The sequence below is a fragment of the Osmia bicornis genome, chromosome 7 (assembly GCF_907164935.1).
Source record: "Osmia bicornis bicornis chromosome 7, iOsmBic2.1, whole genome shotgun sequence".
NCBI lineage: Eukaryota > Metazoa > Arthropoda > Insecta > Hymenoptera > Megachilidae > Osmia > Osmia bicornis.
The window spans coordinates 4658089-4685350 of record NC_060222.1 but is presented as its reverse complement, the minus strand read 5'-3'; the positions used below and the strand labels follow the sequence as shown (position 1 = coordinate 4685350).

At 37.9% G+C, this 27262-nt stretch overlaps 4 protein-coding genes across 4 annotated transcripts; 2 read left to right on the top strand and 2 right to left on the bottom strand.

Moving 5' to 3' along the window:
- Window positions 1–3083: 3083 nt before the first annotated feature.
- LOC114873214 lies at window positions 3084–8308 on the bottom strand. Its single transcript, XM_029181299.2, has 6 exons — window positions 7982–8308; window positions 6290–6485; window positions 5589–5820; window positions 4996–5152; window positions 4212–4352; window positions 3084–3720 (listed from the first exon to the last, which is right to left on the bottom strand). The coding sequence occupies exons 1-6, from the start codon at window positions 8070–8072 to the stop codon at window positions 3527–3529; spliced, it is 1011 nt and encodes a 336-aa protein (XP_029037132.1). The 5' UTR covers window positions 8073–8308; the 3' UTR covers window positions 3084–3526.
- A 1369-nt stretch (window positions 8309–9677) lies between these two features.
- LOC114874116 lies at window positions 9678–14497 on the top strand. The gene is made up of 3 exons (XM_046286348.1): window positions 9678–9705; window positions 11301–13323; window positions 13969–14497. Exons 1-3 carry the CDS (start codon window positions 9703–9705, stop codon window positions 14298–14300), a joined length of 2358 nt encoding a protein of 785 aa, XP_046142304.1. The 5' UTR covers window positions 9678–9702; the 3' UTR covers window positions 14301–14497.
- A 574-nt stretch (window positions 14498–15071) lies between these two features.
- On the top strand, window positions 15072–21975 carry LOC114873531. The gene is made up of 16 exons (XM_029181951.2): window positions 15072–15321; window positions 15378–15861; window positions 15929–16224; window positions 16302–16606; window positions 16673–17350; window positions 17409–17663; window positions 17723–18038; window positions 18203–19027; window positions 19093–19608; window positions 19677–19888; window positions 19950–20088; window positions 20151–20428; window positions 20489–20854; window positions 21034–21378; window positions 21451–21604; window positions 21670–21975. Exons 1-16 carry the CDS (start codon window positions 15123–15125, stop codon window positions 21870–21872), a joined length of 5571 nt encoding a protein of 1856 aa, XP_029037784.2. The 5' UTR covers window positions 15072–15122; the 3' UTR covers window positions 21873–21975.
- A 91-nt stretch (window positions 21976–22066) lies between these two features.
- Window positions 22067–27082, bottom strand: LOC114873539 (kinesin-like protein KIF6). Its single transcript, XM_046286414.1, has 15 exons — window positions 27017–27082; window positions 26837–26955; window positions 26698–26772; window positions 26576–26618; window positions 26208–26312; window positions 25984–26105; window positions 25439–25555; window positions 25007–25138; window positions 24463–24597; window positions 24061–24157; window positions 23826–23981; window positions 23540–23762; window positions 23429–23476; window positions 23233–23346; window positions 22067–23158 (listed from the first exon to the last, which is right to left on the bottom strand). The coding sequence occupies exons 1-15, from the start codon at window positions 27080–27082 to the stop codon at window positions 22071–22073; spliced, it is 2640 nt and encodes an 879-aa protein (XP_046142370.1). The 3' UTR covers window positions 22067–22070.
- Window positions 27083–27262: the final 180 nt, after the last annotated feature.

Genomic DNA, 27262 nt, shown 5'->3' with positions numbered 1-27262 from the left:
AGGGTAATTCGCTTGTTTTATGCGAAAACAAGGTAGCCTTTAGAATTCACCTTATTATATAGAGTCTGTTCACGTTTTTTTTACAAAAATCTTCGTTCTTCTGAAGCATTATAAAAGCATAGACCATAGTGAAATTCATCAGTGATGCGAATTTAATAATACACTCCGTTGGTTGATATTAAGATAATAAGGGGAGTAAAACGGAATATTTTATAAAATACCGAAACACGTAACAATGGTGAAGGGTAAGCTACACCCTAAAGATGATTTCGTACGGTTCACGAATTTTTCACCCCTTGAACCGACCCCGAAACCGCCGTGGCCCGAAAGAAACTGTTAAATCTATTACGCGTTCGAAGCTCGATCGTGATCACGGTTCCAAGGCAAAAGATCTACGATGAAAGGAAATGGAAGAAAGGAGAGCCGTGGTGGATACAAGCGGAGGAAGGAAAGGGAGGCGAGGTTGGAGAAAGGGATAGAGAAGGTTTTGTAGTCTCGTTGGGCCAGGTTGCAGGTAGGCAACGGGCCCTGAAATCGTTGAAAAAATGAAGGGCCAGGCAATATACCAGGTCCTATCGTGCTCGCAGGACCGTTTTGCGATGTCCTCTTGCTCTATGCTGACACGAAACGAATTCGCAAATTTCCGTTTCAACGATCCAATTAAATGACCGATATTTTCTTTCTCCATGATCTATGGCAAAGGGTTTTCAATTCGACAGAGAAGCCAGAGACACGATGAAACATCCAACTCAATCTACTCGAACCGATGCACTTTAGATAAAGTTAATCTTAATTGACACCATCGTCAGCTACAATGTGAACGAGCAGTCATCGACATTCAAGGGTGCACAACAGGCAGAAAGCTGCAAACAGGTTTCGAGTGTCGGTTCGTCGAGTAACTCGGGCGATCTTAATTAAATCAGACTCTTGCATGGACTTTCTGAAGATCTCATAACAGGATTGCAGCTTCATTCCTATTAACACGTTGACTGGCATTGTGAAAATTGCACATGCATAATGCACCATTATAATAATGATTATTGAGAATACGATCATATAATTTGTCAATTTAAACTTCCAGTATTATTGGTATTATTGACCCATTGGAAATAAATTGTTTAGCGAAGCCCGATCGAAAAAGATTAATTTCATGATATTATCGCGTTATCCACTTAAGAGGCGCTTTTTAATTTAAAAAATTTGGCAAAATATCAAAGATTATTTACCTTTCAAAAGAATTGATATAATTAGGATTCGGCAAGTAAAAAGGCGGTTCAGCTGCATCGTAAAGCCGGGCACGTTTTATAGTAATAGATGCAAGGTCAAAGCGAAGCCGCAGAAGGGAGGCAGAGGACGATGAGGAATAATAAAGCAGAAGGGAAGTTTTCGTGGAATTCTGTTATCTGGCGAACGTTCATCTCGGTCGTGGCGGGGTCAGCAAAACAAAGACGGTTAATACGTCTGGACACGTTATCGGAATATTAATATCCTTCCCTTCGTTTTGTGCAGGATACCAGCGCCGTGGAAGCCACCCTGGTGACGATCGATCGTCCAACGTGAAAACACGGAACGAGAAAAATCGCCACGTCCCTTCGAACGTAAGGAGACACTTCCTGATGCTCGTCGGTGATAATTCTTCTGGACGTCGTCGGCCCAACCTCGAGGACGTCTTCGAATTTCAAACTTTGTCTCACCACTTCTCTCGCATTTAAGTCCTTTTATTTTGCCTCCATAATTTAAAACTGGTCGATCCTTTTTACAAACATTTCACTCTAACACTATGCAGATTTATTAAATTTATCAGTTAATTTTGAATTTTAACTTGTTACAGTTTATTCCGTTCCGCTCCAGTGTGCATCTTATCTTTCGGTGAATTCCTGGAACCGTGAGACGATTTTTACCGACAGCCATGAAAAGGTGAAGTCATGCAACCTCGTGCGGCTATTCGAGTTCGACGTGGTTGGGTGTACAGCGTGGATCGAGGCATCTGCGTCAAAGAATTCATTGGCTCTGTAAAGGGCTTTTTAAGCGTACAACTCCCGGCATGCACGACCCTTCGGTTAAATGTTGATTTTTTGACTTAACGCGGCCGTGTCTTCCCGGCTACCGTTCTCCTTTGCATCCTGACGAGAAATTTCCCCCCAGCTGCACGTGTGTCAACATCTTATGTAGGCTATATCCACGCTGGGAACAATACATTATCTATAAACAGAAATTCTATCGATACAGTAGAACGAGACTTTGAAAAACAGACCTGTTTGCGTGTATCCAGGAATTTGAATCTTCACAAAGCGATAGTTTGTTTTTGCTCGAGAGAACAGCTCGTTCATCGTCGAATCATTCTTCGGCGTTCTACTTTCCTCTTCGTGGTGTCTCTGAAAAACTAAATGGGAAAAAAAAGGAACAACCTCCAACAGCGATATATAATTACGCGTCTTCGTGCGAGCGTTTCGTTAAGAAGACACGACCCACACTTTTCCTAATGATCTTCTTCGTGGAGTCGCATTTAGATCGCCGGTACAACCTCTTCATCGCCCTTTGGATAACTCTGGAGTACCCTTCACGTTTCGTCAGAGCATCCAGCCTGCAAGTCATTTGGACGAGCATCCACTGCGATTTGTCAGCCGGCCGTGACACGCGATAATGCGTTCTGATGGCTGCCGAATCCACGGAGACAACGTATGGTCCCTCTCATAGTTTCACCGACAGTTCCTTCCGCGCCGGAGACTTCGATGCGCGGTAAGAAACTCCGATTAAATATTATTACCTGATATTCTATAACAAAGTTTAGAGGAAAGGGTACGAATATGAGATATTTCTCTGTATCCAGAACGGGGAAATTTAAAAAATTATGAAATTTTGTGAATATGTAAGGAATGTAAATTCGTTTGTTATTCCATTTTTATCTTCTTAAAATCTCCAACATATTCGCAAAGTTTCATAATTTTTTGAATTTCTAGGTTCGGGATCCATTATAGAAATTTGGGGAATTTCATACTGAATGTGCTCTATAAATGCAAATATTTTTCATTTTTTTTTAAATGATGGCAAATTTGGGCTAATAGAAATTCAGGAAGTAATATGAGACTGTGTTACTTTTTTATTTTACTTATAATACTCGATATCCCATATTTCATATTTGTACTTTCTCCTCCACTAATTTCAGTTTCTTGCAATTTCCTCTAAAAATTACAGGGTTTCTTCAAATTGGATTGCATAATTACATTCTTAACAACACTTTATTCATTAACAAACCCTCAAAGGGTGTACTATATCAAAATGTACTCGTTTCGAGTAAAAGTTTCTCAACTAATTTTCACTCACTTCATTCATCTCATTCACTCGTGAACACTATATTAAAGTTGCAAAATGAAATTTTGCAATGTTCCTTAATACTTATAGGTACAAGTATCTACTATAATACACAAGCGCGATCGATGACTCGGGAAATGTAGCTCACTAGGTCTCTAGTATTTGTTTAAAAAAAATGATATCTTTTAAGGTAGTCGAAAATGGAGAGTAGATCTCACGCGGTGAACGTTGAAGTTTGTTTGTTAGCCTCGTTGTTATTCGTCGGGTTCACTTGCTCCGTAGTCTTGTCTTTCGACCGATCTGTCGCCTCGCTCGGCTCTTCCTCCTTGTCCACGTCCACGTAATAAACGTACCTGGCCGCGTAGCAGAGCAACAGCATCTCGATTAACATCAGCGCGTTTTGGGTAACTGAAATCGGACAGAGGAAAGTAACAGTGCTTGTCCGTTTATCTCATCTCGCGTATGGAAATGTTATGGGAGCCGGGCCTGTTCACGAACCAGTTTACTGGGACATTCAAATTCGTAAGCTCGACTTCTTGGAATCTTAAGTGGAACACGAAAACTGTTACCTCGATCGAAAGCGAAGGCATTCAAATTCGTATTCAAAAATTCGAGTGGAAGAGAGAATTTTTTATAAGATTGTCTTCCAATTTATTCGGAGGTTCGTTGAAAGATAATCACAGGGTTATATGCAAATATCTCGTATCCCAAACGTAATGACTTGTCATTAACCCTTTGATGGCTGAATATTTTATGGAATCTGTGACGTAAGATTGTAGCATTACCTCTCCAAGTGTTTCAGCTCGAATACAAGAGTTACTATTTAGAGAGGGTGCTACTTATATCAGTATTTACTCATTTTTTTGAAAATATGTTTTAGGAAGCTTTCAAAATTATACCATTAGCATAGATTTCCGGTGTAATTGGCGGATTGCACGGGAACAGTCCGGTCCGAGGTAGACTCTTAATGATGAACGCCTGCAGCTTGGAAAACAGCAGTACCATCTGGGAAACGGCGGTGTTTCGATGGAGTTTTGCCTCTGTGAAAATGAACACAGGTCAGGAGCGTATACAGGCTGGGCCATGCAACTGTTTCAGGTAAAAACTTAGTTATTAGCGCATTCACGAAAAAATGTCAGAGGAGAAAGATAAATGGTTCGAAGAGCGCTACATCCGTAGGACCTTCGATTTTTTAAATTGCAAACTATTGTAACATTTTTTAAATGTTGATTCTACGTAAAAAAGTATAAGGGTTGTATGGCATAAAAATAATTAGTCCTTCTTCTCTGGCATTTTTTCATGAATGCGCTAATAATTGAGTTATAAGCTGAAACAGTTGCGTGGCCCACCGTGTACATCCATTAACGCCATGGGTCAACGGACAATGGGTCTTTCCAGAACCTCGGAAATCGCTTCCTGTCGCGCGTTACTTGTGTGGTCCTCCCTTGGATAATTGCCAGTTACGGTAGACTGGGTTTCCTCTCTTATGTTCTGCCTTCAATTTCATGCTTCCCTCACGGTTGAGAGAAAATTGAACGTTCAAATTTGATTTTTCAAGTTCGACATCCCCGAGCAACAGTGTTGAAAACTACCTCACGCTTGCATGTTCGAATAATTTGTTAGAGACAGGAAGAAGAGATTATGCGAGGTCCTTCTTCTCAATTACGCATGGATGATTTTTACCTGGAGCGACTTCGTGAAGACTCTTCATGGTTATCGTCAACCCGTATATTCCGACAAGTATACTCGCTACGGTGAGTGGTTGGAAACAGACGCTGTATTGGTTTATCAGGCTTGGCTCCTCGATCGACATGAAGAGGAATATGCAGTAGATCAATCCCTAAAGTCGATAATAAAGTTTTTAAATTAATACACATAAGAAGATTTCCATTTTTTATTATATTATCATACGAACCGCCTATTTGCCAAATCGATTAACTTCAAAATTAAAAATAAATAGTAAGGAAATTAATAAAATATTCAAAGTTAAGTGCATCAATCGAGTGCTTTGACATTAAAATTTTAAAAACTCCAAAAAATGAATTGCTTATATTAGAAAGAAAATACATTGTATTAGTCTGTCTTATACCATCACAAAGGCAATAAGTAAAACGCTATAAAAAAGATTATCTAACGCAATCAAACCATTATGTTCGCTAGGAACCTTCAACGATACCAAGAAAAGATACGTTCAAATCACCAGTGGCAAGGCGATAGTTGGCTCGGAAAAAAGGCGTCGGATACGAAAAAAGTGAAGGCAGAGAAGAAGAAATAACCTGGATAATAGGAAGCTGCAGGACTACCAACCGCAGCCAGGACAAATTGGTGTCAGTCATTTGAAGATTTGGAAAGGGCAGACAGGGCCAGCAGCAACAAGGGCCGACTTTCAGCATCAACGGCGGTGAATTCGTGACGATTTTGAAGCCGACGTAAACGAGCAGCAGATAAAGCCTGTACAGGGCTATCGTGAGGAAAATTTGAGTCAGGGCTTCCGATAGCAACTGGGTCCTGAAAATCATTTAAAATCATTTTAAATTAAAATTCGAGCCTTTTCGATAGGAAAATAAAGAAGGGCTTGAATATCTTTTCATAACGAATGCTGGAGACAGGGAAATATCAATGGAATTTTCGTGTCGCCCTGTTTGCTATCAAAAGAACCCATCAAATTTTCGACATCGACGGCTCAGGTGCGACACGGTCAGCAGGACAGCGTTATCTCGGAAAATCAAAATCATTAGTCGCACAGAACCGAGACCCTTTATTCGTTTCATCGTTAAAAAGTGTCTCAAAGGTCTGTCCTCCGTTTCTCGCAGGACATTCGATCGCGTTTCCGCTCCTTTTCCCGTGTCTCTTAAGTGGATTTTCTGGTTTGTTTCACAGAAAATCTGGACAAAGGACTCTTAGCCCTTGTTAAAGGTCCTCAGTCAATTTTTCACCATGTCCCTCGGGATATTTTCAAATAAATTTTGCCGTTTACCTTGGTATTCCAATCGCTGTTAAACTGCAGACACTGGCGACCGGGTATACCAGAAGGATCATAATGGCGTTGGTTTTGTAAAATCTCGCCTCCTTTTGTTGAATAACATTGTAGCAGGCGTCTACTGCGAAGTAGAGTGTCAGGGTTGAAAGCACCGCTCCGAAACTTACCAATCCTATGCCAAATGCTCCCAAACCTAAAAGAGAATAGCATAAAAATTGCAACTGAAATTTTAGAATAATAATAAACAAACAGCAAAATCAAGGGATAAATAATTGCTAAAAATATACGACCTTAAACAAAGAATCGTCAAGGAATAAGTTGTCTACAATGTCTGCAAAAATTGCTTCGAAAATATTTTTCCAGTGCAGTTTACTCGAAGTCTGATAACGATTGCAACTGATATCAATTGGATCAATACACTCATTACATAACGACATCTTCGCGGAAGCTACGGTCATTGTTATTGAATTAAGATGAAAGGTGAATGACCGGAGCTAATATTTATTTTAGATTTCGGCTCGAATCATCCGACAATATTATGCATCCGCGCGTTCGGTGCAGTTGCATTCTCTCCGCATCGCAATCGCGCAGCTCGTTGCAAAAGAGGATTACCTTGTACAACTTGGCTCGAGGACGATATCCGAAAGAACGAGAAACAAAAACGGACCCTATGGAAATTTTCCTTTGATGCCGGCCAATTTACGCGGACGATTTGCTCGCGTCGTTACATTTTCACCGAGCGTGTTGCCGAAAAAACGAGGATCAATTTAATTCGGCGAATTAAATCGATCGCTTGGTTGCACGATTATATTCATTTATTCTATGTTAACGATACGTTTTATTTCCTCGGTACGGTAAAAGCCCTCGGTGCCGCATTCAGAGCCATCCCCGATGTTAAATACGGAACCAGTTTCGATTGCCGCCCGTTCATCCGGGGCTCGCAGGAATTCTCGTTTAACGTTAAAAACCACGGTTTTTCGTTCTTTCCTCCGGTAACGCGCGTTATTTAACATTCTTTCCGTATACTTTGGTAAGGTGAACACATTTTATGAAACGAGGCTGAAATAATTGTTCCTGCTCCCTTCACGTGAAATTATTCGCCTGGGCACGATTATTATTCCCCGGCTAATTGCTTTCGAGGAAGTTTCATGGATTTTATGTGTATACACGTAACGATTATAGTTGTTACGAACTTCGAACGAGACTTTCACCGGGCTGCCCGGTTCTGAGCATGCGTCGTAGATCGGCGCACGTGAAAGCTTTGACGCTAACTCGATTAAAACAAAGGCACTTGTCAAATATAATATTCATATTAATGGACAAGCTATAATATTTATAAAATATGGTATAAATTTATCTCTATATGAAAGGAAGAAGAATGGTAAAAATTTTTACTCCGAGTGCTGTTGCAAAATGTTACGAAAATGGCACTCTAGAATGTTTCGTAGTTTACTTTCTAATAGTGGTAACGGTAGTTTCGGTACGTAACAAGACGTTACGACAGACCCTTTCACCAAATTCTGCGTAAAGATTTATTTAAATAAAATTTCTCCCAGAAAAAATTTTATAATTCTCCAAATTTTATGTTCTGTTTATTCTCGATAATTAAGTTATGTTTGTAGCACAAATTGAACGTCGAAAGTAATTCATATGGAATTTCTTAATTAACTATAAATTTATAAGACTTACTTTCTATCTGTTCCGTCGCCGAAGGCACGTAACGATGGTTGCAGCTAAGATTCCTAAAGGAATTCACTAAATTCTCGATTTCGATCTCCATCCTGGAACTCACTGTAGCCCTTCGCGATGCAATTTCGAAACGGTCCTTATGTACGATTGATTTCCGTCTTGCAAGCCTCGACGACGGCTGAAACGAGCTGGTGGTGTTTTAAAAACGAACAGAAAGGCTACAGCACCTTAGCCGGTTAACAGTGAGAGTGAGTCCCCACTTTTACCACCGTTGGATGTTATTGCAACCATCGGCTGACAAATCAATAGCGCCACGATTACGTTTGTGTATCTTATCGTTTGATTGTTTTTCTTCTCTAATTTCCGCTATGACACAACTATTGCCTAATTCATTTTTCTATTTTAGACAATCTCTCTGCAATGTTCGTTGCTGCGAGCCAACAGTTATAAATACAGCCAGATGATCATATTTAACTTCTGCGAAGAAATTCTTGTGTTCAAGGTATTTGATTCAATTTTATTTGTTCTTTAGTGATTTTCAATTATTTGAAATGATATAAGGAACTTAATTTGCACAGTGTTAAGAGAGAAAATTGTATTATTATTAAGTAATTAATTTAATAAGCTGGATAACTGTTATATTAGGCTTTTTTATACGTTCTTCAATTTTGTATTTATGTGCTATTTGAAAATGGTACTGCTGGTGTCATCTAACGCTAAGCGGGAAAATTAGCCAAACAGAAAATTACGTTTTTTGAAAAAATAAGCGACTTTTGGACACCGATGATGCTTGCAAATTATTCTGTGGACATAATGCAATATATTTAATTACACCACAGTTTGCCAAAAGTGTTTAAATCGAAAATAAGAAAAAATTGCGCTCAACTGACACTGAAGTGCTATAGCCATCTATCGGTAGTGCCTCAGAACTAATTTTGCCGCAACTCATTCCAGTACCCATTTTTCAATCTTCAATTTAAACGCTGTTAACAAATTACGAGGGCATTATTTTTGTTCTATTTTATTTATAGAATACATTGCCTCCACTAGCAAGGTTTAAAAATCGTTCATTTAAAAAAAAAATGTAATTTTCTACTTGGTTAATTTTCCCGCTCATTACTAGATGGCAGGACTGATACTATTTTCAAATTGCGCGTCGATATAAATTTAAAAACACAGTAAAAGACTTTAAATTAAATTTTCAAATTTAGTAATCCAATTATTTAACAATAATACAAAGTCTTCAATTATTTCTGAATAAAATAAAATGGTGATGCTTAATATTTTTATTTAAGTATTCAGAAATCCATTGAAGCCTTAATTTTTTTTTTAACTAAAAATTTTGTTCATAATTAAATAGAAGTAATCACCGTCAAGAAGATACGTCATTGATCAAGAATCGATGACCAAGCAACCGGTTTCGTTGGCTACTTTCTTTCTCCTTGAACTTGAAACAACAATCCACCTTTCTATTTCGTATCAGCGACGTGACGAATGCGTGTGCATTGCTAGATGCTGGGTCGAAGGGGTCGAAAAAGTGGCGGGAAAATGACAAGCTATGGGTTCACCTGCACCAACCAGGTGAACAGATGAACCGAGCTGCGTGCACGAGGACGGTCGAGGTGAAATAAACGGGTGAGATAGAGAGAGAGTTCGAAAGTAGGCCTTTAGTCGGTGTTCAGTCAGTAGTCAACTGCGTTCTCAGACGATTGGTTGTCATAATGGTAAGTTTCTCGGTGCTTCTCGTGTCACTGTTCCCGAAATTTCTTCCAAACAGCAATTACTTAAAAAAAAAGAAATTAAAATTCTTTTTGTCCTTTCTGCCATTGAAAAATACTAACACAAAAAATTAATGAGGCGGGAAGTTGAAGTGTTTCGCTGATTAAATAAGACATTATGTGTTATAAGATTCAGTGAGATTGTTTTTTTAATGGAACAGGAAGGTTGCAAGTGTTCATGGTTCTGTGGGCTTGAAAGCAGTAAGGATTCGGTTCTTAATGGTCGTAAATGAATTTTAATTGCTGATTAATTTTTTACGGAATTCTGCAAAGCTTGCAATGCTTCACAGAGAATTAGTGCAGGAAATTCGGATATCATAGTGTAATTTTATAATGTTTTAGTTCATTCAAAAGAATAAACGTGAAATTTATTTCATAGAATCTCAGCTTTCTAGAAACCAGTTCTGGTGCTCGAAAAATTGGTCAAAATTTACGAATTTCGAAAGATGTTGCAAGTATAGATTACAGAATCACTGAACTCGTAGTAAATGCATTCAGATCCAGTGTTCGAAGTCGAGAGTCACTTTCGTTTTCGAAAATCATTCAGCGTGTCTAATTTCGCTATTTAATGTAACGACCCACGTAACACAATCTTCAGTTACACGAAACGATCATAAAATTTGATTCTTGATGAGACATTCTTCCTGTTTTTCCTCAAGTTTAATCGAGGAAGACGAAGTCCTCGGTCACGATACACCTTCGTGTATCTAATTCCGTTTTAATCCAACCGGAAAATAATGGTCATTCCAGAAACGAGAGCATAAATCTGAAAATGGTATCAAGTAGAAAGTTATTTTAAACGAACCGGAAATGACAGAACACGAAAATGAATATTTTTCAAAGAGGTTCATAGCTGACCACCTGATTACTTCATATTTATCAGACAAGGCGTTGTAATATCCTTTTTCGATTATTACACCGTGGTGTAATAAGCGTGACAGGAAGACGTGATTTTGTTATCGTGTAATTGCATTCGTGTTTCCTATTCAATACTCCATAAATGGGTCATTTTTAACCTAAAAGGAGGGCATAAAGAAGTCCAGTGCTCTACAGTGGATTACAGCTAGTTTTTCTTTTTAAAAGAACACTCAAATCTTTTTTTTTAGATTTTCTATTTAAAAATAGGTGAACAGATAGACTTTCTCAAACGTTCGGTTTAGTCAAGGATATTTTGCAAGAGTTCCTTTATGAATATGAAAGAGACACGTTACTATGCTGATTACGATCTTTCCTAGATATTCAAAAGAAAAATCTCAATGATAAAAGCTAACATTGTTGAAAAAACACCTCTACAGTGTCTCGTCCTAAATTAATAATTGATGATTCTAGAGATGATCTTATTTTTTACTGGAAGGTGATAGGCGAAGAGCGAGTGACGTGCATGAAACCGAATGTAGGTCAAACTTGTATGATTATTACAAGTATAAAACGTGTTTCAGTAACTCAGAATCAATTCCACAGTTTCGATCACTGATTAATAATTAAATTGCAAGTGTCGTTCAACCGAAGAAATTCAATTAGTACAATAATTGTTTGCGCAGCTTGCGGTTTTCTGTCTGCTGCTGCTGCTTGCCCTAGGTCACTGCCAGGACAATGATCTTCCATCGGGATACGAGATCGAGAGTTCGATCAACCGTACGATCGAGGAAGTCGAACGACAGGTTCGCGAGAACCCGAAGTTGCCCCGTTTAACCAGGCAAGAAATAGTCGGTATCCTTCAAAACATCACGTCGCAAGACCTGAACGCGTACAAGGACAAGGAAAAGCTAGAAAAGGCTAGGAGGTTGTACCAAAGGGCACTGATGGTCGTTCTTCCCTACAACGCTGAAGAATCCCCAGGGAATTTGAACGATTTGTACACGAAGCCACCGATGACTCAAATCATACCTGATCACTTGAAATCAACGAATAACATCGAAGACAATGAAGTGAAGAATTTCGAAACTTCCGAGCCTTCAGCTATGGAGAACCTTGTATCGACTAAAAATTTCTATAAACCAACAACGAAGGACATTCAGTCCACAACGACGAAGAATAAATACAAAAATCATAGAGATACTTATTCCGAGGTGCAAGATAAGCTTCCTTTAAAGGAGACTCTGAAACTGGAGTCTACACCTGTCAGGTTCTCCTTCAACCTGGAGAACCTTCAGAAGAATTCCTATACCACAGAGAAGACAACGACGATGAGGTATCCAGTGTACAGAGGCAACGGAGAGAAGAAATCAGGTATAGAAGTTGTGTACAGCACCAGTGTCACTGAAGAACCCTTCACGAAATCAGTTCCCAAAGAGATCATCGTCGATCTGGATCGATCGAAGGCTACTCAGAACGTACTGACCTCCAGCCAATGGCGTTACAACGCACCCCCGAGTACCTTAGAGCCAACTTTGCCTTCCAACGTCGAGAAGCTTCCATTTCTTCCGACCGTGAACGCGGAACCTGAAGAGCCGATCGTGTCCTCTACTAAGAGATCAGAGATTCTTCCAAACGACCGAAGCACAGCAGAGCCTTTGATTATGAGGACCGAAGGGCCGACCACCCTTTACGTGACACCCATGTCGACGGAAACATCTCCAAAGGTGAAGTACAGCTCCACCTACTCGTTGAACTCTGCAGGATTTCGCACAGCTACGACTAGTTCGACGTCTATGAGGCCGGAGGTGATGGACCTGTTGGAATCGATCGGTCTCAGGCCGGATAACGACAGCAACGTGGAGGATATTTATAAAAAGAACAAGGACATGCTGGAGAGGAATCCTGAGTTGAACAATATCGTCCAGACGACGATTTCAGGTCTGAGTCCAGTTGGAGCCGACACTCCATCGATCCTCGATCAGAATACCTTCGAAAGTTCAGGGTCTGTGATTAAAAAGGGGATGGAGAACTTAACGCCGGAGGTGCGGTTGTTGTTCCAGAGGTTCGGTCTTCAGACGTCGAATCTGGACCAGCCTAGCACTACTACTACTCAGAGGATCGCTGTTAATTCGAATTCTTACACGAATTTCAAGCCTCTGCCTACGTCCAGCGTGAAGGATCAGGGGATGAAGGAGTTCCTGGCCAAGTTTGGCCTGGGTGTCGAGAACAGAAGACAGAAGTCGATGGAGCCTGTGACCAAGGCTCCATCTCTGATCGAAGCTGTGCCTGATAGCATGAGAAACGTTCTGGAGAACATGGGCTTGATTTCGAGTAGTCAGAAGAAAATGAGGAATCCTCAGAAAGTGGTCGAAGACATGGAATCGACGGAGACGTCTATGTACCATGTGTTCAAGCCTCACGAGGTGAAGGTGGGGGATGAAAATCAGAGAAGTAAGATCAACGAACTTTTAGATACCGTGAAATTGGTCCAGCAAGGAAAAGTTGACATTCAGAATGTCAGGAAGGTGGCTAATGATCTGATAGAGTCAACGAAGACCCTGAAGGAGGGACCAGACCCTCTGAAACTCGAAGAGATTATCAGAAATTACAGCAAGGAGTTGAGGAACGAGGTGAAGAGGCAAGAGGAACAGGAACAAGGAACCACCACTACGGAAGCAACGACCGTTTCATCGATGACTACGACTGGTATTAAGAAATTTATGATTTTCCTTTTGGGAGGCTCGGAATTCTGGGTGCGAAAGATCATTCAGGGGCTAACGATACTTCGAAACACGCTAATTAATATATATAATAAGATGAAACTTGGATCTGGTTAATTATTTCTGGGATTTTCTAATTTCCTCTCTTTTTGTGATACTTTGTATATAAATGTCGGAGTTCTTCTTGGTCCTCTTAGATTTCTCTAGTAAAAGTAAAAGAAAGAGCGATCTTCCCTAAAAAGGACAATAGTCGGGGAAAGATCGATGAAAACTTCAGGTTTAAGGCGACTGAAGTGATGCCACGACTTTCTACTCGCTTGTTTAATATCATTTTCCTAATTGTGAGAAGCAGGCATTAATTACTATACCTCATTTCAAATCTGTAACTAATGTCTAAGGGAAAGTGGAGGAAATAATAGCATCATTAACTCAATTTACACTCACTCAATTATAAATCGAGTTCCTTATCGAACTTTCTTTAAAATCGAACACCTCTCACTTTTGTAAATAAACTCACGAAAGAATAGATCATTTCAAGAAATTCATCACCGTCGATCATCACTCAATTTTCGAATGGAAGGTGTTAGAACGGGGTTTGAAAAGTAGTTTCACGAATGAAACTTGTCAACAGAACCGGCAGAGACCACCTTAACAGCGTCGACCAGCGGAGATTCCTCGAAATCGGCGTCCGATCAGTCAGCTGCGGACTCGAGTACATCAGCTTCCGAGGATTCTTCGTCGTCCACCAGCAGCTCGAATCTAATGGCTCTGGAGGAATCCTTCGGAGGAACGACTCGCGAACCCGATCCCGTTCTTCCACCAAAACGAAAAACTGGTCTCTATTTCCTAGTGGACTGGAACACGTTCCTGGAAGTCGGCGAGGATGAGAAGGAGAAGATCAATCTGAGATTTCAACCGAAAGTTGGCGACAGAACGAGATTCTTACCCGTCACAGTGCCTTAAACTTAATTGCTAAGTGTCTGTTAATTACTAAAAAGGGTGTAGCAGGATAAAATGGTGAAAATTAAAAATTTCATGTCTTACTCTGTCCAATGCAGAATTATTAAAAATCACATAATACACTGAATCTATAGGACTTGCAAAAATTTAAAATATTTTTCAAGAAATATGTCGAAAATCTGCCCTGTCGAAAAATTTGAAAAAAATGAATGGTAATAGTTATGCTAATATTTAATTACTGTAAAAGTAAAAATGTAGTCAGCTTAAGGGAATTTTTAAACATTTTATCCTGCTACACTCTTTGTTGTTACACAAAATCACTCCTTTGCAGCAAACGGGTGCAATCTCAATGGAGGGGATGATTATCATAGAACCAAGAATCAAACATGTAAATAGAGATAGTAATATATTTTCTGTACATCGGTGTAGTTATTACAGTAACTGCAATTTTATATTTTCTATATTTTACAAATATTTCGTAATCAGTCTAAAAAATATTTGGCTGGTTTATACGATTCTCAGTTATTGATACGAGTTGTTTATAGTTGTTTTGTACGAACGTTGACCGAATAAACGTTTTCTGGAAAGAAAACGAGCGGCTAACGTTGTTTGACCCAGATACTTGTGAAAGCGTGCAATTAATACGTGCATAAATGAAGCAGAAATATCGATCGAGCGATAAATAATTCAAGAAATAAAATCCTTGGATAATGATTACGTACAGTTTGAGAACCACTGCGAGGTTCGATCAAAATATTTTGCATCGTTCGAACGAATGTCACGAACAGTATTTCAGAAATCTCGAGATTCCATACCGAGATCGAGATGTCTCCGTCAATATCCCGAATTTTTCTGTTTCTATTTCTTCGATTAATCGTCACGAGGTCTTTGAACGTCGAGGAATCATTAAAAACAGCGGATCAATTACTCGAGGATAGTTTAAAACGATTTCCACGCGATTCTGTGGATGTTTCTCCGATTTGGATGGAATACGAATTTAACAGCGGGGTTGGAAACAGAGAAGGTATAAATCATAGACAGAATAATTAAACAGCTCTACTATATTTCTCTCAATTTTAGAACTAGTCGTGACAGACATATCCATTCAAGAATTCACGAATTTACCGAAAGGAGTGAATTGGCAGTTTTTCGAAATAAATGGCACCAGTTACTTGGCTTGCGCCAAAACATCTAGTCTCTCGTTATACAAACTGGATTTGGATAACGTGAAAGTTATAAACAATGTTGATATTAACATCAAGGGAAATGTATTGACGTTTAAAATGATTCATTTGAGTTCATTTAACGTGGTGGCCGTTTTGTGCGTGGAATCGTCGAATGGCACCTCGTTGCAATGGTACAGACTCGTTGACGAAGATTCTTTTCAATTCTTCTGGTCCTGGCCGGTACAAAAACAGGTACAAGATATGGAGTTCGTTCAACAGGGAGATGAAAATAAATTGTTGCTTCTGGATGCTGAGGAAGTACTTTTCGGGCAAGAATATTCGTCTGTCGATGTCTATGGCTTCAGCATCGATTTTCCCAACTATGATTTCAACTTTTGGTAATTTTATTCATCTATCAATTGCATTCTCGTTATGTCTTCAATTAAAATTAATTGTTTAATTTAGGCTCTATCAAAGTACTTTAGTACCAAAAGCATTCGACATTCAAGTGTGCTCCATTTACGAAAGTATTTCCCTTGCTCTTCGAGGAGTAAACGACGTCCGTCTGTACGAATACAAGGCCACCACAGTAGAAAGTATCTTTCAGGGGTTGCAAACAATAAAATCTCACGATTTGAGTAACTTCGTTTGCTTCGACAGTGGGTACCTTCAATTCTTGGCGATATCCGGACCTGAAGCCGGACTTTTCAATTGGGTCGAGGGTGAATTCCGATATAACACCGATTCTGAGTCTAACTTCGGTAATTTTCAACCCTTAAATTTTCTTGATTCGTCTGTTTAATTTTATTGTACTACATATACTGAAAATTTGTCACAGATATTTCAGAAATTTCTTGGGTTAGAGATATAAGATTGAATACGTACAGGGATGAAGCATTGTTGCTGCTTCAATTACAGAATAAAACAACGATAGCTTTAGCCTGGCAAGGTTTGAGCTTCGAAAGAATACAATTACCTAGCAATATCCTCGATCAATTCGATCTGTCGACGATTACTCCTGTTCCAAAATTTGGATTTTTCGTGGGAGATCAGTTTGTGAGGTTTCATGCCGAATTGAAGGAATTGAAGCATCCTGTTCAGTATACTACAGAAAAATTACTTATCTTGCAACGTTTACTCAACGTGAGTCCCCTAATTAACTCTTAATTAACAGATCTATCAAATTTTAACAATTTCATTTTAATTCAGGATACGTTGTACCATCAAGAGAAGATCCTGGACGAAACAGAGGCTCGTATAGAGAAAAGTTACTTGAAAAATCCAGTTACTGGATTTTGGAATCTCAGTTCAGTAAACGCGACTGATGCAAATATAAGCGACGATGTAAAATTTCATTCAGTCACCATAGGCTCTAAAAATTTAACAAGGGAGGAACTGGATTTCAATGTCAATGCATATGCTGAAGAACTGAAAAATTTAGAAGAAAACTTGAACGAAATTGATTCGAATATAATGAATGCTGCAGGTTTAAATTCAAAGGAGCTTCGTTTCGATTCAGACGTTGAACTGTTTGGAAATATTAACATCACTGGTAGTTTGAATGTCGATGATTTATCTGTACAATTTATCAATGATATCAACGTGATGGATAACTTTGAACCTTATAATGAAAATAAGATCTTCTCTTCAATCGAAGCTGACAATCTGACCATTCGTTCATTGAATGGCATTCCTATCGATAAACTCCGTTTCTCTGATTCCACCTACAACTTCCATAACGTAAATTTCTCTAAAATAAATAGAGTACACATAGATGGTCATCTTTTCTTCAGCACAATTAACGGCGTCGATTGGGAAACGTTGATGAAGAATATTGTATGGATTAATCAACCAGCTTTCATCCCTGGAAATACTGTCATCGAAGGGGTAAAATTATTAATATTAAAATAAATATTTTATTTTTAACTTTGTGTAACAATTTCAGACACTGACAGCCGATTCTTTGGACTTGGATATCGTGAACGGTCTTTTATATCCTGATGATTATGTTTTAATCGATGGCGATAGTTCAGTGAATGTAACTGGTATCAAATCATTCGATAAATTAATGTTACCTCGTCTGCAGGAGGTGAATACCTTGAACGGCATCGATTTCCAAGATTTCATCTTTCTGAACAGGGATAACGTTCTGAAGAAGGAAATTACCTTCGAGAACTTGTCGGTGGATGGACAGTTACAGGTATAACTTCTGAAGTTTCACAGATAAGTTTCTGACAACTAATTGTTAATTAATTGCAGATAGATGGCGAAGTAAGCGGATTCGAGGGGAAAGGTATTAAATTATTAAACGAAACATCTGAAACTTTCACCGATGTTACTTTCTTAAATTTGAACGTTTTGGGTAACGTCACTTTTGAGACATTATTTATGAACAAACGCTCGCTTAATTTTGGAGATTTGTTGTTGAGAACTGAACAGAATGTTGAAATTACTGGAACTAAGATGTTTCTGGGTGATGTTCATATGAAGGCCAATGTGACCATCACAAGTGGAATGGTCAATGGACATTTGTTAAATGAGTTTGTGACTTTGGACACTGAACAAGAATTGCCAAGTAAAAGTTTAATTAATTAGTAAACATTTTTCATTAATAATTAATTTCTACTTTTTTAGACTTTTTAAAAATAATTTATTTTTGTTTTCCAGACTTCTAATAATAATTTATTTCTATGTTTTCCAGATTTTTTAATAATAGTTTATTACTCCTATTTTTTTCAGATTTGGTAAGAATATTACCAAACGTCACGTTTGGAAATGTAACATTTGGAGCACTGAAGAAATTAGAAACTCTTTTCAAAGAAAACTCAAATGCTTCTAATAACTGTCTGGATAAAATCATTGTATTCAAATCACCAATAACAGTAGACGAATTGTCCTTTGATAAACTGAACAACGAAATTTCGTACGAAGATTTCCAGGGAAAACTGAACGAAACTTTCCAAAACATTCTCTTGGAGAATTTAACAGCGGACAGATTATTTGCGGATTATATTACACCTACTTTCATAAATGGCATCGACTTTGCAAATTTTACCAAAAGTTTGTTTTCTCCAAAGATTGTGAACGAATACGAGGTTGATCGTTTAGAAACAGATCATTTGAACGCGACGTTCATCAATGGAATGTCTCTCGATGAGATTAATGAATTGAATGATCGATTAACCATGATATTCACAGAAATTTTCAGTGGAAACGTAGCTTTGGAGTCTCTTCAAGTAACAGGAAACATCGAGGCGAATTCAATAAATGGAAAAGCTTTGGAAGATTTATACAATGAATATCAGACAGGGAAAATGATTTTTGAGGAAGATGTTTCCATTCGAAATTTGACGATTCTTGGACTGATGAATGGTTTAAATTTTTCTGAATTAGTCTCTGATACTGTATTAAAAACTGACACAAATATCGTCATCGATGGACATAAAACGTTTGATGTTGTTAATTGTGTTCAACTGGAAGCAGCTTCGTTAAATGGACGTCCCGTGGAAAATTTGTTCGATCCTGTCAAGGAACAGACGTTAACAGGCCCTGTAATTATAGATGGTATGTAAGATCGGTGATTGGGAATTTGCAATTAATGGTAGTAATTGGTAATTATAATTCTGAAGGTTCTATCACCGTGCTTAACGAGTTCAATGCAATTGGAAGGATTAATAATTTATCGTTCCATGATCTGATGGATAGATTTAAATCCTTGGGCAATGATACCTTTGAACTTCACGGAAATGTTTATTTTAACAACAACGTCACCATAGAACAATTACAAACTAATGGATCTATTCAAGGAGAAAATTTCGACAGCTTTTTAAACACAGTGGTTTTCAAAAATGAGGACAATGTTATTATATCTGGAAGAAAAGTGTTTGAAAATTCTGTTACTTTTAATCGAGGTTTTATTGTTCATGATCAATTGAATGATATAGACTTGAAGAGGTTTCAGGAGAAGGCTGTGTTCATCGACAAACCATTTTCAATTAAATCCAAGATTATTTTCACTGATGGAATCAAAGTGGAAAATGATATTGCTGTTAAAACGAACTTTGAACCGAAATCTATTATGGGAGTCAATATTGAAGACTTACGACTTAATGTTCTGTATTTAAATAGACCAACCTATATAACAGGTGACTTGAATATTAATTTAGGGATAATTTTCTAGAAAAATTAATAAGAAAATATTTTCTGTTTGCAGATCCCATTACAGTCACTGATGTGAATTTTCTATCAGACATCGTAGTGGAGAAGTTCAATAACATAGACATGAATCTATTGATTCCATTGAATACCGAGCAAACTATACCTACAGAAACTTTGATGTGTCAAACAGTCAATGTAGAGGAAATTGATATTTTAGGAATGATTAATGGCCAGGATTTGAAGGAGATTCAACGCACCACATTTATGGTATATTTCAATTAAAACAAGGATTACGATAAAAAAATGAATTTTTTAAACTTTTATTCAGGTAAATGGAAATCAGAATATAACAGGGCACTTTAATTTCCATGGTCACGTTCACATGCAACACGATTTTAATGCCCATCTCGTCAATGGCATCGATCCAGCCAAAATGATCTCTTTGAAATCAAACAGCAAAATAATAGGTATATCATTATTTAAATTATTATTCATTAAAATCGTTCACACCAATTGTCTGGTTCTCTAGGAAACTTTACATTCGAAGAGCCAATATATTTGAACAAGAGCCTTCGAGTACTAGGATACTTGAACGACATAGACCCAGTACGATGGGAGGCAATGGCAGTCACCACGAACAGTTCTCAGCAACAGATAGTTTCCGGTACCTGGACAGTACACGGAAACGTCTACTTCGAGAAAGGAGCATTTGGAAGTGACATTTTAAACGGCACTGATATTACAAAAATCTCGAATACTTTGGCAGAGAAGCATTTAGAAATGGATGCTGTATTGGCAGAGAAAAATGTACGATGGTTTACCTTCAAGGTGTCATAAAATTTTTAATCCGATCATATATTGTTACAGGAAAATTTGAAAAGTGTCTGTGAAGATTTGAGGCACCTAAAACACTATGCAGAGAAACAGATTTACCAGTTCAAAACGTTCGATTATCTGCAGATCATCGAATTCGATAGCAACATCGTCAGCGTTCATTATTTCGAATTGGATCATCTTGATTACATGATGTTGAGTTTCAACACGTGTCACATGCACACGTATATATTTACAGGGACGAAATTCGAGTTGGTGGCGAAAGTGGAGGATTTTGGGGTGGTGGAACGTTGGTCCACCTTCAGGTACAACGAGATCTTGCATTTTCTCACTTCAGGCTCGAATTCGTGCGGGAGAAGTCCTGTTAATCTGTGGAAACTGGAGAATGGTGAATTTACTGTAAGTTCATTTGAATATGCAGGCCACTTAAATATCTCCTTCGTTTCTTATGACATGAAAAATCCAATTCAATGAAGAAATACCTTGAAAAACAAACTTTTTTTATTTTTTATTTTATTTAACAAGGTGGCTTCTTTTAGCTGAGACATTCTGTATTCATTTAGTTATTTATTTTTCAGCACGTATTGGATCTTGGTCACAATGTGGACAGCAGAAAGATAAATGAGGACATCTTCTTAATGTTGGTTAATAGAAATGAACAAATGAGATCCTCGAAAGAAACGAATGAGATTTTAGAAAAGTCTCTCTCGTCTCTGGCAGACGACCAGGTGAAAATCGTTTTAGAAGATCAGATGCTGTTGTCTAGTAAACCTGAGATCTACGAATACAACGTTGCTCGTTTCGCTAATAATAGTCTTCAGAAGAGTGTTAAGAGAGCAGAAGTTTTGAATTTCAAAGCTGGAGCACTCGAGAAGAAGATGTTCCTATATTATGATGAAGAAATTAGCGATGATCGTGTATTTGTGAGTCAAATCATTTAGTTGCATAAATTTTCAGTGATTTTTATAAATAACTTTCTTTTATACTTCACTTAGATTTGTAAAAATGGTGAAACACGAAAGAAGATCGTGCAAACCATAAAGGCCCATCGACCAACGTCTTTTACCATACTCAATTTCGAAGGATCAATCGAAACACTATTAATTTTCATAGAAAATAGAATGCTTCTTCAAATTTATGAATACAGAGGTATTCTAAAGAAATCTATAATAGTTTATTCTAAAAATCTTACAAAATATTAATATTTCTTTCAGGTATCCAAGGGTTCCTGTATAAAGACAGCATAAAAATGGACGTTGACAAATTATTCAGCTTTAAAATCAGAAAATATGCCAATCTAGCGAAACGACACTGTCTTGCCTTGATTCATGATAATCGTTTAACAATTCTAGAAGCTGAAATGTATGGAGAGAAATTAGACATGGAAGAATTCTCCTGTTTAGATAAGTATCAATGAAACTGCAGAAAATTGTTCATTAATTACTCTGTTATTCGTAGGTAATTAATTATTGTACATATTTAAATTTATAATCAATTAAATGTATCGAATGTATGCTTAATCACACTTGAGTTATCTTGAAAGTAGATAACACTGATTATTTGTAATTACTGCTACAGATCACGTTCTAATTACTGTTTGAGTGTTATTAGGGATTTAATAAGTACCACCTGACCTCTTCGCTTTATAAAAGGCGATTATCTCTTCGTCAATCTCTGGATCACCTGTCAATGGTAACGAACCCTCGAAATCTTTATTTCCATCGTAATTCAAAGTTTGATTAACTTCTTCCTTCCTCTGTTCATCAAAGACGTAAGGTTTTTCCGGCTGGTCAACCGTGAAACTGGAAATACTAGTCCTCTTTTCACTCGTTTTTCTTCTGTTGCTGTCTAGCTTATCAAAGGAACATACATTACTTCTTGTTGATTGCTTATGACTTTCTTTTGCCTCGTTTTCCAGAGATTCTGCATTTCTCTGTTGGTTTAAACCGACATCGATGTCACGTGAATTAACACCGATTGATCTTGAGCTCATTAGGTGATCAACATTAAGACACTTTCTTATTCTATCGGTCAGTTGCTCCTGTCTCTGAGAAACTGTTGATTCTAAATTTAATTTTAAATCAAGGGAGGGTTTGTAATTGGAATTTTCTTCAGAATTTAATTTTGACACTTTACACTGCTCGTTAGAATTAATTTTATTCTGATTTTTAGTTTCAACTGTTTGATCTATGGATTTTCTCTCGGTTAAATTGTCAGTCATGGAATTATTAGAATTTTTGGGAACGTTGAAGCTTAAGAAACGTTGATAATACGGTTTAACATTATTTGTTTCTAAAACTGGAACTTCAATTTTCTCAGGTTCTATTCGTACACTCGATGATTCTGCATTCTGTTTGATTTCGATAGCCTTCTTTTTGGAAGCCTCAATTTCTCCGGGTTTTACCTTTTTCCGTTCCTTTTTGCGGAAAGATTGCTGATTCGTTTCGTCGGTCTCGGTTGAATTATTCAGAGTCAAGTTGATAATGTTACAGGGTAACGAGTTCTGCTTTGGAACATCGTTGGAAATTGATTTATTTGAGGAAGTATCGATATTCTGATCCAAATTGGTCATTAAATTTCTTTGATGCAAAGATTTGTTAATTTTGGGTCTTGCTTTATGCTTTTTTGGAGGAACAGTATTTTTTAAAATGTTATTAATCATAGACGACATCCTGTCATCTGTTTCAGTAAATACTTTGGGTGCTAAAATTAATTTTATTATTACTTATTTGAACAAAATGTATAAAAACAAATGGAATTAGAATAATTTATATTACAGTGGTCTCCCTGTCCATTGCATTCCTTGTTTACTTGAATTTTATCAAAATTTGAAAGACTGCTTGAATTTTCTATTACTTTCAAATTACCTTCCAATTTTTCTTCGATTGATCCTAATAAAAGTGCAATAGAATAATATTTATGCAGATAATAAAAGGATAAGGTACTTATTGATACTTGATTCATTACAGCAACCTTCTTTCCCCTTCTTCCGTTCCTTCTTTATCAAATCGATCAACAATGCTACTCAAAAATCAGGAAAATAAAATAAATTTTACAAAAAGGAACATTGTATAGATAGGATACAAATCTCCTTGTCTCTTTGAATAACGAGATCCTTATAATATTCGAGCTTCTTCATGCAACTATCCGGATCACTGTTCAATTTGAAAATCCGCTTCAAGCTTTCGAAACAATATTCAATTTTCTTTGGATTATTATCCACTTTAATTTGTTCATTTGATTCTAAGAAGCTTCTAATATTAGCGTCCAGTCTCTGCTTCTCCTCGGCGGTAAGTTCTTCCACTTTCTATAAACAGAAAAGCATATTAAAACCACAGATTCTTTAATTGAAAATCAGCAAGAAATTTACAGTTTCCTTCGTCATTTCCTTAAGCTGTTGCCTCAGTTTCTCGTTTTCTAATCTCAATAAAGCGTTCTCGCTGTGAACGTCCTTTTCCAGGACCACTTTCACGTCGTTCCTGATCAAAGCAACCCTTTGAGCGAATTTACAAGTGGACACTGTCTCCTAACGATCGCAAAATACAGCTAATTAAACGATAGAAATGCTTGAAATAATTTCGATGCGGAGGAAAGGTAATTAGCACCTGTAGATTGTAGGACTCGACGCTTATGGTAGCTAACATGGTGGTTAAACAGTTTCCTCCCAGACTGTCTCTTAGGATCGACGTTAAAAGGGAATTCCTGAGGATAAAACAAAAATCGAAAGAATAGAATTCTTGACAAAGAAATGAACGATGAAAGTATCATGGTTGATTAACGACGGGATATTTCGACTGTCGTCACGATCCACTTTCCAGTAAGAAAAAACCACGCGATTGATTTGAAATAAATAATTATAAAAGGGAAGAATAAAATAAACTTCTTACAATTGATGAAGCATAAAAGGATTAACGGAAGGCGCTTGTGTTCGTGATGAAAGTAATTTAGCTATGGAATGAACGAAAGCTATGGGTTCTTGAATACTTGTTTCCGAATGAATTTAGCACCTGTATGGAATGTGACCCGTGCTCTCCTGACCCAGACACACTATGACTTGTTCCAGGTAATGTAGGCTCAGGTTAATGTGCTTCGCCTCGGTTAGAATGGTGCCGCTTATCGAGCATTTGTAGACCCGCTCGGACCTACGGGGAGATCTCGCTTTGAAAAATCGGGTACCGTTACGAAATTTTGCCACCATCGGTCGCAGATGGCGATGAGAAAGCACGACGCAAAGGAACGCGCGGGAAAAATACTTGTGAATAAGTGGGTCAATGCGTGTGATGCAATTGCAGTCAATTGGGATGTTAATGTCCACTCTCTGATAGATTTATCATGAAATTATTCTTTTTTATAAATTGATGTAGATTGCAATTGGTCTCTTAAAAAAAAAAATAGAATAAAATTAGGGAAAATTTAATTAGAATTTAATTTAATGAACTCTTGATGAAAATTTAATTAGTAGTATATAGTGTTTAGCAGCAGGTGAGCCTAATCAAGGAGCTAGTTAGGATCGTACCTTCAGTCGATCAAAACGGAAGTAGACATACGAACCCAGCCAGATCCACCAGGTGTACTTTCGCACGCTTATACTCGTCCGCACCGAACTTCTTCGTGCAAACCACGATGGTAAAGATGCAATGGGACCTCGATGACTCTGGATTCATCGGCGTCTCGATGGTGACCCTTGAACCGATAATTAAAATTAATTTAACCCTTTCATTGCAATAGAAATCAACTGGGAATCCTAGACAGGAAAATATAATAATATTTGTCCAAGTTTGATTAAAGATAAAAAGAGGAACAAATGTAGCAGCAACGCGAGTGTTGGCGTCTGTTACTTCCGGCTGAAAGCCGTCCCTAGGAAAAAATCTCCCGCTGAAAGGGTTAAATTACACTACAAACTGGTCTGCCACGACCACGCGCAACGTTCTCAGCTTTTTTCTTCGAGACAACAATACGAGCATGCATTGCAAATTATCTCACCGATTGCTGTCGCCCACCAGAAGTAGCTCGAAAGCATCCTCCGCGCTTCCAACGCAATGGAAGGTCAGATTCTTCATGTGTAACCGACCGATCTCGTCTTCCTGGACGGCAACGCGTCTGGAATAGATTTGCTTTTTCACGTTCTTTTATTCATTAATCGAGTTACCAAGGAAAATGATCAGTGTCTATCAAAGAATTTCCTATGTTACATAAAACACTCCCGGCTGGCCGATTAAGCTTCCGCTATCAATAATGATCGGTGAACCGTCTATCGAGTGACTCTTTTTTTTTTCAAAAGAAGCAATCTAGTCAATTAATTAAATAGCAGGTAGAGGATGCATCGAACGAGAAAATCATACGTTCCTTTCGTTGAATATTTCTGCACTCGTTTATCAAATATTACCATCTTCAATTACGTAATTGAATTTTTCGAAAGCAATTGCGAAAGAAACGGTCGCACTTGGTGCACTCATTTGTAAGTTTCTATTTGAAATAGGTGACAGTACTGTTTCTTCTAGTTTTTTTTTTACGAAAGATGGACTTACGGTAAATCTTCCAATCTCGTAACCGGGTTGTCTCGTTGCTGCCTGCGATCCAACAGGTCGTAACCATTCTCGTTGTAAATCTCCAGATAAGCCACCTCGACCGAGTACACGTTTTCCGGTCGCTGTAGAGAATCGAAGAAGGGTTGTGTGAAAATTCTCATTCCACCCTTACGCCGAGAGTGCTGCTCGAGGATACTTCGGGCACCGATTATACGAAACTCAACCTTTTGAATCGCTTCGAACAGATAGAGCAGGCTTCTTGGTATGATGCCGAGAGTCTCGGAGCTCTCTTGCTTTCCGGTTATCGAGTACGTCTTCCCGCTGGCTGTCTACAATGTTCACGGTTTCCTTAAACATCGTTTATGCACATATTTTGAGATAGCGTAGTCCCTTCATTTACAGGGGTAATTGGTTCGTGAATGGAACCATGGAAAAATAATTTCAAATTAATTAATTAATTAATAAATTACACGGGGAAATTGCGGAATTTGTATTTTAATATAAGAAATTATGGTGACATTTGGGTGAACCGCGTTAAATTAAATCCCCGTAAATGAAGGGATTAATGTAGCTATTTGTCGGTTTGTTATACCTGGCCGTAGGCGAATATGGTACCATTGTAGCCATCGAGAGCACTTTAAGAAACGAAATCGTATATCTGAATGGATAAGAATTATATTGTTATTAATTAACGAACGACACGATTACTTTTACCTTTCCACTACCGGTCGGGCGACGTTCTTGAACACGTCCTCCTGCGTGGTGGATTCCTCGAATATTCGGAAGAAACTGAAAGTTCCAGGTATCCGATTTGTGTATTCGAGAGTCAAAGATTAATTTAGCGATATCTCACGAGAAATTCCATGATTCAGGTCGGTTATCGGGATACTCTTTCGTCTTTTGGCTCGGTACGACGAGGAATAAGAAATCTTCCTCCAACTTCTCTTTAGGACGATGACGGATTTGGTAATTCTTTTTAGAAGAACATTCGTGATAGAAAATTGAATCTATAATTTTACTTGAAAGTATATACCATTATGTTCTTTCTATTTTTTTCGGGCTTCAGTCGAGCGTACACTTTTATGGCATTTTTCACCATTTCGCTCGTATAACCTTTTTAGTAATTTCTAATAAACAATCTTGAGGTTAGTAGTCGATTATAAATCGATCGATTTTCGTTCTTTTTTGCAGGTCGAAATTGAAGCTGTACGTAAAAGAAGACAGAAGCTAGATCAATAAAATTTGCACTATAAAGCGATGCATTTATTAAAAAAGTTAC